At 35.2% G+C, this 14,123-nt stretch overlaps 1 protein-coding gene across 6 annotated transcripts in view; it reads right to left on the bottom strand.

Moving 5' to 3' along the window:
- The window catches only part of RMDN1 (regulator of microtubule dynamics 1), a 61,641-nt gene that overhangs the window by 16,078 nt on the left and 31,440 nt on the right, over window positions 1–14,123 (bottom strand). For 5 of the 6 annotated variants that reach the window (XR_010410613.1, XM_045896285.3, XM_045896284.2 and 2 more), the window contains exons 5-8: window positions 9,199–9,288; window positions 5,435–5,490; window positions 3,680–3,767; window positions 2,390–2,420 (exon numbers count right to left, since the gene is read on the bottom strand). Coding sequence is in view for 4 of the 6 variants with exons in the window: in XM_045896285.3 (XP_045752241.1) it covers window positions 2,390–2,420; window positions 3,680–3,767; window positions 5,435–5,490; window positions 9,199–9,288 (265 nt within the window). In the remaining 2 variants the exon portion in view is untranslated. Of the gene's footprint in view, window positions 1–2,389; window positions 2,421–3,516; window positions 3,768–5,434; window positions 5,491–9,198; window positions 9,289–14,123 lie in introns of all 6 variants that reach the window. The other variant, XR_010410614.1, reaches the window with a different exon arrangement.

The following is a 14,123-nucleotide window of genomic DNA, read 5'->3' as shown; positions in this document are numbered from 1 at the left end:
TGAATGAACGAAATCATGATATATATGCATTTGACCTTTAACCCAGTTTTGAACCGTGCAGGTCCAAATAAATGCAGAGTTGTTTTTTTTTTTTCCCATAAATACAGTAAAGTGCTGTAATTGTATTTTCTCTTATTAACATTTTCTCTAGCTTACTGTATTGTTGGAATACAGTTTATAATACATAGAACATACAAAATACATTTTATTTTAAACAACTGTTTATGTTATCAGTATTATGCTCCGGTCAATAGTAGACTACGTAAGTAGTTAACTTTTAGGGGAGCCAAAAGTTAATTATATGCAGATTCTCAACTATGCAGGGGGTCGGGACCCCTACCCCCTCATTGTTTAAGGGTCAAGTGTACATACATACATTTGATTAACATTTACTGTATGTGGGTTATACTCAAATACAGATTTAACAAAGACTGTTCTTTCGGAATTTGTAATGAAGAGGAGAGGTAAACAAGCATAACTAAATGTAAAAGAAGAATGATAGAAATGCTTTGACAGGTGTACACATTTTAAAGTACACATTTATGAGAAAACAGAGAAACTAAGAAGTTACATCTGGGCTGCCTTGGCGGCTGAACAGGATTTTAACAGAAAAGTGGAGAACATTCTTGGCTCAGGGAAAACTGAACAAAAAGCCTATGAAAGCATGGGACTGTCTCACTAACTTCATTCTTTATACAGATTCCTATCATCAACCTGGGACCTTCTATATTTAAAGCACACTTTTCCCTGGGTATAATTTATGGTTAACTCCATTTGCTTCTTAACCCAAAATTGTTTTACTTCTTTAATTTGAACATATTTATGAGATGTTGTGTAGATGTACTTAAAGTTTCCTTGGGGTTCATCCATGCATCTGTTTATTCAGTAATTCAGCAAATTTGATAGCGTTATGCTAAGCACTGAGGAACAAATTGTGAACAAAATGACAAAGCCTGCATCATTCCTGAACTTAGTCTTAGACATGTAAACAATACTCACAACTCACATACTCATACTATGGAGTGATAAGGGCTATGATGGGGGAAGTAACAGGTACTAAGAGCCTAGGAGGAGCTTCTAAACCAGATATGGTCCATAAAAAAAGACCGCCTGGAGGAACTGACCTATAGGGTAAAAACCTGGAGGATGACTGGAGTTAACTGACCATGTTTTTCTCAACACCCCAAACGCTTAATTCTCTAAGGCCCTATTTTTACTTTGCAGTTATGCTCCTAAATCCCTTTGAGGAAACTTTATTCCCAGATTCATATTCATGATATAAAAACTACTATCACAACAGGTTAGCAGTGGAAGGCAGTAACAGAGCAAATCAGAATATTACTGACATAGTTTAACATTCAGACATAATTCTTTAGAAGAAATTAAAAAAAAAAAATTTTTTTGCTATCCTAAAAACATCTCAACAAATCCGTATGAGTAGGCTCTCTAATACATAGTCTTTAATTTTCATCTAATTTTATAGAAATAGAATTGCAATGGTTTTCTTTTGGTGTATTTGGTAACATATGCTTATGTCCTTTACTCTTCTAGTTTGTGCTATTAATATTAAAAAGGATGAACTTGGGATGGGCTGGTGTCAGTTTTGTAGACTGGCCATTTCTTCAAAGCCAGGGTGACATGAAACTCTTCATAAAAGAAGACAATATTTGCAACAAAGCAAAAACTGGCCTGGTTTAAAAACAAGATCTCTCATTTAAATGCTTTTTGAAGAGAAAGGGTAAATCTTAGAAAAAAAATTTTTTTTAAATGTAATGTGACAGGTATTAACTACTATTATAACCATTTTACAACATATGCAAATATTGAATCCTTATGCTATACACCTGAAACTACTGTTATGTCAATTATAATATATACCTCAAAAAAATTTTTTAAACATTTAAATAAATGTTTCTAATCAGCTGTGTAATCTTAAATAAGACCATTAACTTGTCAAAGCCTCCTCTCAAAAAAGAAAATTGAATAATATCAAATAAAGGACCATTCCAGAACTGTAGCTCTAAATTCAGTAGCAGCCCACTTCTTACTCTGGTGATTTTTACTGAATAAAGACAAAAAACTGATAATCTCTAGTGCAAAAAGAAGTATATTAGAATAAGTAACATTTTTGTTTTAAAAATTCCTATTATATCGGGGCGCCTGTATGGCTCAGTCAGTTGAGCGTCTGCTTCGGTTTAGGCCATGATCCTGGGATCAAGCCCCACATCAGGCTCCCTGCTCAGTGGGGAGTCTGCTTCTCCCTCTGCCTCCCCCCACTTGTGCTCATACTCTCGCTCAAATAAATAAAAATAAAAATAAAAATTCCTATTATATATAAAGCATTCACACAATTTTAAGTACACTAGTATGTGAAATAGAAAAATGTTACCTTGCTCTGCCCTGTGAAAGTAGCCTAATGCCTGTTAAAAACACAAAGAGCCCAAACATAATGAAAAGGGTTATAACAGAATCAATATTAAAAAAACATTTCCTCAAAAGTCAGGAAGTAAATTAAAACATCTTAAAGGTCAATTCATCAACAGTGTAAGTTAACACAGCAAAATTGAACATTATTAAATCATCAGAGCACAGATTACAGTGTATGGACCACTTCTAGTAATAACTTGATTGCTGTTTAGAACTTGTACCAAACCAGCATCAAGTGCAGAAAGGAAAGAACATTATCACATGCAACTCAGCTATTTTGATCCTTCTCTTCTTAAGTCATAAGTCACTACCCATAAAAACCTGATAAAATCAAAAGCTAAATTTACTCAGTGATACATAGGTTGTACCAATAAATTTTTTAAAAGTCCTTTATTATTGAAATTCCAACATAGAATGTTATTGTGAGTCTGAAACTCTTAGTTCCTTTTTTTCCCATTTAAGCTGTTTTTATAATGTCTGGTTTCCTAGGAACATAACTAATTTGTTATAGTAGAGCTGACTGACTGTATCTTTTTTCCTTAAAATACATTCTTTTAATAACAATATATATTTCCCAACTGTGTTCTGATTATTCAGCTAAATATTTTTGTATCAAATTCTACACCATAGCCTGCCAGAAGGAAAAAATAGCTCCTTGTCATGACACAGGTACTAGGAAAGCTTTTTCAACGGCCTTATTTCCTTACTCTGAAAATTTTAGTGGTGTAAGTTACTCAAAATGTTTGCCCAGAAATCCCTTCCAAATTTTATTTTCAACAAGGAAGCAAAAGGCCTTGAAAATATAAGAGTATAAGCCTTTCAACCCCACTTTCTAAAAAAGTTATAATTATTCTTCCTTTATCTATACAAATACATGATTTTCCAGGTAAATAACTGTTAGTGTGTAGAACACATATGTAAAACTAATGCTATTAGTTGTTGAATTTCTTATTCTATTTTATGACTTTTATATGGTGTAGATTTCAAACAGAAAACAATGGCAGATTTTAGGCATGAGCTATTATTATAGCCGACAATATACCAGAATCATCAGACACTCACCTAAATTAAAAAAAAAAAACCACTCACCAGTCATAGATTATAAGTATTAAGCCTTTGTGATAAGATAGCTGCACTGGATGGTTAGAAACGTGCTCAAAGGCGTCACTGCCCAAAGCTCCAGATCTGAACACCGCAGAATGGCACTGCAGTTAAGAAATCAGTACTAGCTTAACAAAGGACAGCACACTACCTCCTCATAGGTGGAACTAGGAGGAGTTGCAAACAGCATTTTAGCAATTCTTCTTTGATACCAAGGCATTTCAGCAAATGTGTAACACCTATAAAGAAATAACATATACATCTCAATTGCACCTTTTTTTCTCTTACAGAAAACTAAGCATCTTAACAGATATAAAAGGTATCTTCTTCTGTTGTACCTTGAAACACTTTGCACTTTACATAATATCCAGCAGGTTAATATTCCCACTGAATTATCTAGAGAATGATTTATATTGATCCATCAATTAGGATGTATCCTGTGATTAAAGTAATAAGCAACAATACTAGTAATGATTAACAGTATATATCATTCATCACTAAGTGCTCACTCTGTTCCAGGTGCTCAGTGATTATCTCTCATCTACTCCTTACAAGGAACTAAATGATTAGGATCATTACCCCTATTTTTTCCAGTAAGAAAAACTAACTCAGAGAAGTTTAAAAAAATGACAGAACTAAACATGATATGTATAAATAACAATGGCAAACAACAATTTAAGTCTGCCTATATAAAAGAGTGAGGCAAATGATTAACATCCAAAGATCTTGACAACTTTCTGATCTAGGTAGGGGTACTGCATCTTTGACTAGGGTCTGAACTCCCTGAGGTAGCCATTGTATCTTATTCGTGTGTCCTCCCTAGCACTGTCTCTCCATTATATTAGTTCTCAGTAAGCATTTTGTTAGTTTAATATCGTCCTTTGTCTTGAAGGATATTTAACTCCTTTTTAAGAATCTGATATAGGGCTGTCTACGCCATTTATTTTTAAGACAATAAAATATTCAGGTCTGCAGACTACACCCAAAGAAAATAGCAGCAAACCTGTCTCAAGAAAGACTCTTAAGGGGCGCCTGGGTGTCTCAGTCCGTTAAGTGTCTGCCTTCGGCTCAGGTCATGATCCTAGGGGTCCTGGGATCAAGCCCCGCATTGGGCTCCCTGCTCAGCAGGGAGTCTGCTTCTCCCCCTGCTTGTGCTCTCTCTCACTCACTCACTCTCAAATAAATAAATAATCTTTAAAAAAAAAAAAAAGACTTGGGGCACCTGGGTGGCTCAGTCATTAAGCGTCTGCCTTCGGCTCAGGTCATGGTCCCAGGGTCCTGGGATCAAGCTCCGCATCGGGCTCCCTGCTCAGCGGGAAGCCTGCTTCTCCCTCTCCCACTCCCCCTGCTTGTGTTCCCTCTCTCGCTGTGTCTCTCTCTGTCAAAATAAATAAAATCTTTAAAAAAAAAAAAAAAAAGACTCTTAAATCAGCAAGCATTTAAACACATTAGTGTATGCTCATACCAGCAAAATGTAATACACTAAAGTGGAAAGATACTGAAAGTCAGATTATATTATTCCTCATATGAGCAGACTGCATTTGAGACACCTTGAATATGTAAAGACCCTCTTAGGGCATTGAACTGTATTGCTATATAGTTAGATTAATCCAATTTCATTTAGCCTGGTAAGTAAGAACAGTCTTTCCCAACAAAGGGAATTTCAAAGTCTAGCAAAAGTTTTAATGCCTTTTTCATTTTAATACATATTTCTAAATGATCTGAATAACAATGGTTAACATGATCACAGTCAAATTTAGTGTTACATCACAACTGCTAGTTAATATAATAATTAAACATTCATGAATGCCAAATACTTTTAAATACTTTACATCTTGTTTTATATACTACAAAATAAGATCATACTAACTACAACTGAAATATTTATTTAAAGAAATGTTCTTACCAAATACCCATAAGGTGAATTGAGGTAGCATCTTTTGGGTTCAGTTCAATTGCTTTCTAACAAGAAATGAGAAAGTCAATCATATTTGTTTTCTAAACACAAGTAAGTACTATGTTTGATGAAAACAAAAGTCATGATTTAAAAAAAACATTTTGGTGGGGTGCCTGGGTGGCTCAGTCATTAGGCGTCTGCCTTCAGCTCAGGTCATGATCCCAGGGTCCTGGGATCGAGCCCCACATCGGGCTCCCTGCTCAGCCAGGATCTGCTTCTCCCTCTCCCACTCCCCCTGCTTGTGTTCCCTCTCTCGCTGTGTCTCTCTCTGTCAAATAAATAAAATCTTTAAAAAAAAAAAAAAAATTTTTTTTTTTTTGGCAACCTGGCATTTCAATTGTTCTATGGTAATACCAACTTTTTTCCCCTCTTCATTCTTCAATGTGGTTAAATTCATTTCAATACACTGTTAATGACTTGTATTAAACTCTATTTATATAAAGTTCAGCAACTAACAGGATTTATCAATATGAGAAAAAACATGAAATTTGTAAATGAATCTAATTTTGAAAACAGTAATCTATAGTTCTCAATGTTTCTTCTAAATTAGGAGGTTCTTTTTGGCAAGTTCTATATGAATACTGGATTAAATAGTATTCTTTCCTAAAAGGAGATCAAAGTACTTAATACTTTTACAAAGTTTCTTCCTGTATGTACATTTCATTCAACTTCACCATCTATACTTACAAAGGAAAAATAAATAATACTTATTCACAGAATGTATTAGTAAAATAATATGTACAATGTAAAATACATTGATAAAGTCTCCCTAATTTCTATTTACTATATGAAAGTCCTATGTGAATTAATGTAAAGCATAAACTACAGAACAACCTTAAAGCAACTATTTTTCCTTTTATCCATTATTTTGTCGAAAGCCACTGAGAAAAATCTCAGATGAATGTTAATCCTATTAAAAATAAAAGACCCTTTTAAAAAAATTGAGACCTCCTATCTTACGTTTTTCTTAAAGCCCACATCTTCACTTTCTGTCAGTAATGTGTGAGATACACATTTTAAAATATTTGGATTGGTTACCAGTATGGGCTCTGAAGCCAGACTACCAGGGTTCAAGTCACAGCTCCAAGTTTTTACCTTGGCAAGTTCTCTCTTCTTGCCATGCCTGAGTTTGTTGTTTTATAGAATCGGTAAGAGTAATATACCTACATAATAGAGTTGTGGTAAAAATTAAATGAGTAAGTAACAGGAGGTATTTAACACAGTAATATCTTCTATAACCAGCATAATTTTACTTTCCAAAGTACCAATTTATTACTGACGCTGATTTAATGTTAGCAGTAGTAGAGGTAATAGCTAGAATAAGGCTAATAACCAAGTATGACTTAGCAGAAATCTTGCTTCATTAATATGAGTAAGAATCAGCACTGACTTTTTTTTACTTTTCCATTAAATAGTGATATGATTTATAGCAAAATATGTTTTAAAGTATACACAACTTATACACTAAGCAACCTTTCCTAATTGGAGTTCCACTAGAAAATTAAACCCTACAAAAAATTATATGAATAACTGTTTTCTCCAATCTATCAAGGTATAGATTGGTATAGAGCTAGTATCATTCTAGATGCAAGGGAGAGAAGTTAATTCATAACATGCAATGGATACTTTAGGGAATTTAATTTTCTTATGGAATGGGTTGAGAGGGGCTGCTCTCAAGCAAACCCTTTCTTTTATAATTCTTGCCATTAGTTTAAGTGTTTTCAAAAACAATCCAAAGATAGGGGCACCTGGCTGGCTCAGTCGGTGAACCATGCTTGAGCCCCATGTTGGGTGTAGAGATTATTTAAAATCTTAAAAACAACAACAATCCAAAAATAGTAATTCCTTATGGCTTTAGATATAATAGTGGAATTAGGAATAACAGTACAAATGATCTTTTTAGTATGTAAATACTAAATATCATTTTTAATGTATACTTAACACACTTTGAAATCTGTAAAACATCGATTTTTTTAAAGATTTTATTTATTCATTTGACAGAGAGAGCATAAGCAGGGGGAGCAGCAGACAGAACGAGAAGCAGACTCCCTGCTGAGCAGAGAGCCCAATGTGGGGCTCGATCCCAGGGCCCTGGGATCATGACCTGAGCCAAAGGCAGACACTTAATGGACTGAGCCACCCAGGTGCCCGAAAACACTGGTTTTTAAAAAATAATCTATAACCTCTGTTTCCATTAATATATTTCTGTAATTTTTCATGATTTATATTGGAAGATATTTGTCATATATTTCTACATACTATGGTACAGAATAACTTAGGTGATTTATTTAATGCCACTGAGCAAATTATGACATTTCACAGAATCCAAGATAACCATGAAAGTTACTACACATCATTATTATATCTATCATTGAAAAGAAAAAAGCATTGCCTATTAAAAGATACCACTGATTATATAATGCAATCTGATTTCAAGAAAGGTCTTAAAATGTGAAAAATGTTGCATATTATTAAATTGAAAATATATATGTACATGCAGCATACACACGTATACGTGTGTGTGTGTGTGTGTGTGTATGTATACTACTGATGCCAAAATAAAAGCTAGGTCTCCTGACTCCCAGTCCAGTGTTCTTTTCTATTACCCATTGTGTAAAATAAGAATTGAGACTATAATCATAAAATTCAGAAAAGCTATTAGACAGTTTATCTAGCATTCTTCCTATGAATGTTTCCATTACATTCTCTTCTTCTGTATTTTTGAGATGGTCTACAATACCAAAAGAGAAATAAATATGCTGAATTTTTAGTGGCAGTTTTTCGGGAGTTTTTGTTTAGTTTTGTTTAGGACAATGAGGTAGTGTATATGGCACATCATGAAATATACAAACTCCTGGAGAATATCTGGCATCTAAGGAAGAGCTTACTATAAAAGAAGTAACTTTAGGGGCGCCTGGGTGGCTCAGTCGTAGCGCATCTCCCTTCAGCTCAGGTCACGATCCCAGAGTCCTGGGATCGAGCCCCACATCAGGCTCCCTGCTCAGCGGGGAGCCTGCTTCTCCCTCTTCCACTCCCCCCTGCTTGTGTTCCCTCTCTTGCTGTGTGTCTCTCTCTCTTTCAAATAAACAAATAAAATCTTAAAAAAAAGAAAAAAAGTAACTTTAGGGGAAAATATGAAAACACAAAATACACAGAGATAATAATTGTAAATAGTACGATTATTATTGGGAGTGGTTTGTCAATTGTGTTAGATTTTACACCAGACCACAACTCAGGGTATTCAGGACCTTGTAAAGTTCCCTCCCACATACTCTGGTCTTGGCTACATGACTTGTTTAGGTCCACAGGATATTACCAAGTGTGATGCAAAACAGAAAGAAGCTTGATAAAAGTTTGCGCACTGGAATTTTATCTTGGAATGTTCATTCCTGGAAGCCAGCTACCATGCTGTAAAGAAGCATGGGCTAGACTACTAAATAATGCAAAGAAAAGTGGAGAGAAACCGTCATGTAAGAGGCCATCTTGTACATTCTGTTCTAGCTGAAGTCAGAGGTGAAGGCAGCAGTATGAATGACTTCAGCTACACCAAACAGATCATCAGAAGCACCACTACATAGTTAACCCACAAAATTTTGAGAAATAAGCTGTCACTGCATTAGACCTCTAAGTTTTAGGTGGTTTGCTCTACAGCAATAGATAAGTGGAACAGAAATTTATTTAAAAAACTAATTCCTTTTAAAATTCAACAGTACCTCAAAATGCTCCTTGATAATGTAGGCATTTGCAATTTTAGCCTTGATGCCTTCATAATCTCCAACATCACTAATACAGATTGCATACCACTAAAAACAGAAGTAAAAAACATGTAAGAATAATAATACTCTACTAAGGTTCCATTCAATACAAGGTAAAACTGAGTATTTATTCCTCAATAGTCATTCTCATTCAACAAAAACTTAGCATAAAAACTGTATTAAATATACTGTCATATAAAAGAAAAGTAGACATGGACCTTAAAGAATTCAAGGACACGTTTATAGAAAACTGTAATACAAGATAAAGAACAGAGTCTCTAAGGAAGTTATCAGCACAACGGGGAAATAATGATTCGTGTTTATGATGAGTATAAATTTAGAAACTGAATAACTATCATTTTATTTTCTCATCCTCTTTTCAGCAAGCTGCCTCTTCTCCCATCTGCACTGTTACAGTAATAAGCCACATTTGTCGATTGTGACTTTGTCCCTGTAGCCATAGTTGAGACAATACACCTAAACTGAGACTGAGTTTCATCCCAAAGGACTAAATCCAAAAATATCCAAGCTTCATAAACTCAAGTTCTGTAGAAAGTCACAAGACTTAGAATGAGAAAAAAATAGTCTGTAGAGAAAAAGATTTGCAGGTAACAGCAAAGAGGAAAGACAATGGAACATCAGAGCAATCGAGCCAGTTTTTCCTGAACCAAAAGCACCCTGCCTTTAGGTTCTATGAAAGACAGTAAGTAGTTCCTTATAAACAAAACAAAACAAAACAAAAAAACACCTCCCGTTTTTGTTTGAGCTTATTTGTGTGGGGTTTTAATGATTATAACCAGAAAGATTTTAACTAAAACAAACTTCTGTTTAAATCTATTCTCCACCAAAGGGGCGCCTGGGTGGCTCAGATGGTTAAGCGTCTGCCTTCAGCTCAGGTCATGATCCTGGAGTCCCGGGATCGAGTCCCGCTTTGGGCTCCCTGCTAGGTGGGGAGCCTGCTTCTCCCTCTGCCTCTGCCTCTCTCTCTCTCTCTCTGACTCTCATGAATAAATAAATAAAAAAACATTTAAAAAAATAAAATAGGGCGCCTGGGTGGCTCAGTCGTTAAGCGTCTGCCTTCAGCTCAGGTCATGGTCCCAGGGTCCTGGGATCGAGTCCCACATCGGGCTCCCTGCTCCACGGGAAGCCTGCTTCTCCCTCTCCCACTCCCCCTGCTTCTGTTCCTGCTCTCGCTATCTCTCTCTCTGTCAAATAAATAAATAAAATCTTTAAAAAATAAATAAATAAATAAATAAAATAAAAAAATAAAAAAAAATAAAATAAATAAAATAAATCTATTCTCCACCAAAATTTTGATGAGTTTATTAAAAATTAAAAAGTGTACCTTAAAACACACATACGTGCATAGGTGCACACACACACACACACCCCCTCTATAGGTGATGTGCACTTATCTCCACTGAGAGTTATCCAGTTGCCCAAATCCAAATGACTAGAGGGGTCACACAGGGTTTCAAATTTGGTGTTCTGATCTTCTACCACATATCAGGACTCTGGATAACATCACTTTTCTCTTATATATCTATCTTCTATATGCAAAGCAAACACAAGCTTATGGATGAATCCTAAACATTTTCTTCCCTGATTAGACTGGCAGTATTCTGAGATTTTTAACAATATGTCAAAGACGTATCACAGTAACAGCACAAAGAGCAGTCATTAACACATGAAGTATATATCGCTTGATGTGGACTATAAGTTAAAGATGTACGCTATAAAACTTAAAGCAACCACTAAAACAACATAATACAATTACAGTCACTCAAATAAATAAAATGGAATCTAAAAAATGACCAATACAAAAGAAGGCAGAAAAAGAAGAAAATGAGAACAGATGGAACAAATAGAAAATAGAAAGATAGGAAATTTAAAACCAAAAATATCATTAATCACATTAAATGTAAATGGTCCAAACACCCCAACTGAAAGCCAAATTGGATTAAAATTAAGACAGACTGACAGTGACGTAAGTGAAAACGGCAAGTAAAGAAATCTGAATTCTCTCCTCCATAAAAGCAATAAATAAAAATGAGCAACAATTATTAGAATCAATGTTTTTTTGGAACTCCAAAATTAACCTAAAGCTTGCAGTGACCTGGGAATGCTTATTCAAAGCAAGAGATTATTCCTAATGAGAACAGTGAACTTTGTGCTGTTTTATCCTACTCCAGTCCCTTCCCATACTCCCAGTCTCAGTGGGAGCTGTGAAAACAGCCCACCATTCCTGGTACCAAATGGAACAGATCTCATTCATGGAGAGCTATAATTAATTATTTGTCCTGATCTGTTTGGTGGCTCCCTGGAAGACTGGCCTTGTACATATTTCACCTAAACTGAAAAGGCCCTAGTGATAAAGGATAAAGCTGCTTCCTAGGGGCGGTGGGGAGGAAGGTTAGGTAGAGATGTCCCTAAGGGCTCTGAAAAGCTTCAGTAAAGAAAAGCCAAAAGAATATTTCATGACATATGAAAATTATATTCAATTCAAATTTCAGTGCCCACAAATAATGCTTTACTAGAACAACAGTCATGCTCATCACTTATGCATTGACTATGACTGCTTTTGCTCAACATGGCAGAGGTGAATTGTGATGAGAGATCATATGATATATATATTTTTTTAAGATTTTATTTATTTATTTGTCAGAAAGATAGAGAGCACAAGCAGGGGGAGTGGCAGAGGGAGAGGGAGAAGCAGGCTCCCCACTGAGCAGGGAGACCAATGTGGGACTCGATCTCAGGACCCTGGGATCATGACCTGAGCCGAAGGCAGTCGCTTAACACTGAGCCACCTAGGCGCCCCATCATATGTGGTATTTTAACGGATTCCCACTGCTGCTCCATAACCCTGTGAATCACACTGATAGGGTTATAACCTGACAGAATTTTGAGTGCCACGCATACTGCCATACCATGACATTTTATTTTTTATTACCAATGCATATGTCAAAGGAAGATAAAATGGACTTCAAATGTCATGCTTTGAAAGCATAGTGAAATGTGAATTATTTTGTTACTGAATTAAATAGCAAAGCATTTTGGGGGGAAAAAAAGCTCCAAAATATCCCTGAAAATCCAAAAAGGACACACATCCTTAGGAAAGATCTGAGATGGCCCTAAGCTTACCACCTGCTGACCTTAAGGCTCTTCATAAACAGGAATTGAAAGCTAGGTACAGTTTAAAACTGCCCAGCTAAGTGTTAAAGGTATGTCCCAATACCTACACAGAGCCCTATGATCAACACTGGAAAACATTTGGGTTCCAGACATTTTATAAACTACCTGTTCAATCATTAACTGACCACTAAGCTAACAGAAGAGAGACTTCAGTGGCTATATATGACAAAGAAATCATTTGTTCAGAAAAGCCACTAAAGAAAAATAACAGAGGAGGCCTGGCTGGCTCAGTCAGTAGAGCATGTGACTCTTGATCTCAAGGTTGTGAGTTTGAGCCCCACATTGGATGCAGAGATTACTTAAAAATAAAATCTTAAAAAAGAAAAAAGAAAGAAATAACAAATACTAAAAGCCGCCACAACAAATTCTGGGAAAAGAGGGAATCTGATTTCCAGATTTACCACATTATAATAGTCAACAGTTTCAACAAAAAATTATAAAGCATGCAAAAATTAAAGTATAACCCACACACAGGAGGAAAAAAATCAACAGTAGGTTAAGTGTCTGCCTTTGGCTCAGGTCATGATCCCAGAGTCCTGGGATTGAGTTCCTCATCGGGTTCCCTGCTCTGCAGGGAGTCTCCTTTTCCCTCTGCCTCTGCCTCTCTCTCTGTCTCTCATGAATAAATAAAATCTTTAAAAAAAAAAAGAATAAACAAAAAATCTGACAAATGAATAATAAGTAATACTACAGAGTTAGTAATCAAAAGAACTTCCAACAAAGCGAACACCAGGATCAGATGACTTCACTGACAAATTCTACCAAATGTTTAAAGAAAATTAACACCAAGCTTCTCTAAAGTCTTCCAAAAAATAGAAAAACAATGAACATTTCTTAAGTATTCTATGACACCAGTGTTACTCTGATACCAAAACCATCACAAAACATCACAACAAAAGAAACCTAATAAAGTTGCAAAAACTCTCAATAAAATACTAATAGATCGAATTCAGCAGAACATTAAAAGGAATAATTCACCACAATCAAGTGGGATTTATCCCTGGAATGCAAGAATAATTCAACATACATGCATCAATCAATATGATGCATCACATTAATAGAAAAAAAGAATCATATGATCATTTTAATAGATACAGAAAAACATATGACAAAACTTGACATCCATTCATAAGAACTCCCAACAAGCTGAATTAGAGATAGAAGGAATATCTCAACATAATAAAGACCATATGTGATAAATCCACAGCTAGCATCATACTCAATGATGAAAAGTTGAAAAACTTCCTCTAAGACCAAGAACAAGACAAGGGTGCTCACTCTTACCACTCCTATTCATCACAGTACTTGAAGTCCTACCTAGAGCAATCAGGCAAGAAAAAAAAAAAAAAGTTATCAGATTTGGAAAGGAAGAGGTAAAAATATCTCTATTTGCACGTGACATGATCTTATATATAAAAGTCCAAAAGACTCAACAAAAAAAAAGCTATTTGATCTAATCACTGAATTCAGTAAAGTTATAGGATATAAAATTAACATGCAAATATCAGTAGCAATTCTATAACCTAACAACAAATTTTCTAAAAAAGAAATAGTTCTCATTACAAGAGGATCAAAATCGAATAGGAATAAACTTACATAAGAAGATCTCTACTCTGAAAACTGCAAGATAACAACCAAAGAAATCAAATATAAATAAATGGAAAGATAACCCACGTTCATGCAATGGA

The sequence above is a fragment of the Mirounga angustirostris genome, unplaced genomic scaffold (assembly GCF_029215605.1).
Source record: "Mirounga angustirostris isolate CCGP_5_RB_7025 unplaced genomic scaffold, mMirAng1.0.hap1 SCAF_4, whole genome shotgun sequence".
NCBI classification, from domain to species: Eukaryota; Metazoa; Chordata; class Mammalia; order Carnivora; family Phocidae; genus Mirounga; species Mirounga angustirostris.
The sequence above is the reverse complement of the archived record's forward strand: the minus strand, read 5'-3'. Positions and strand labels throughout refer to the sequence as shown.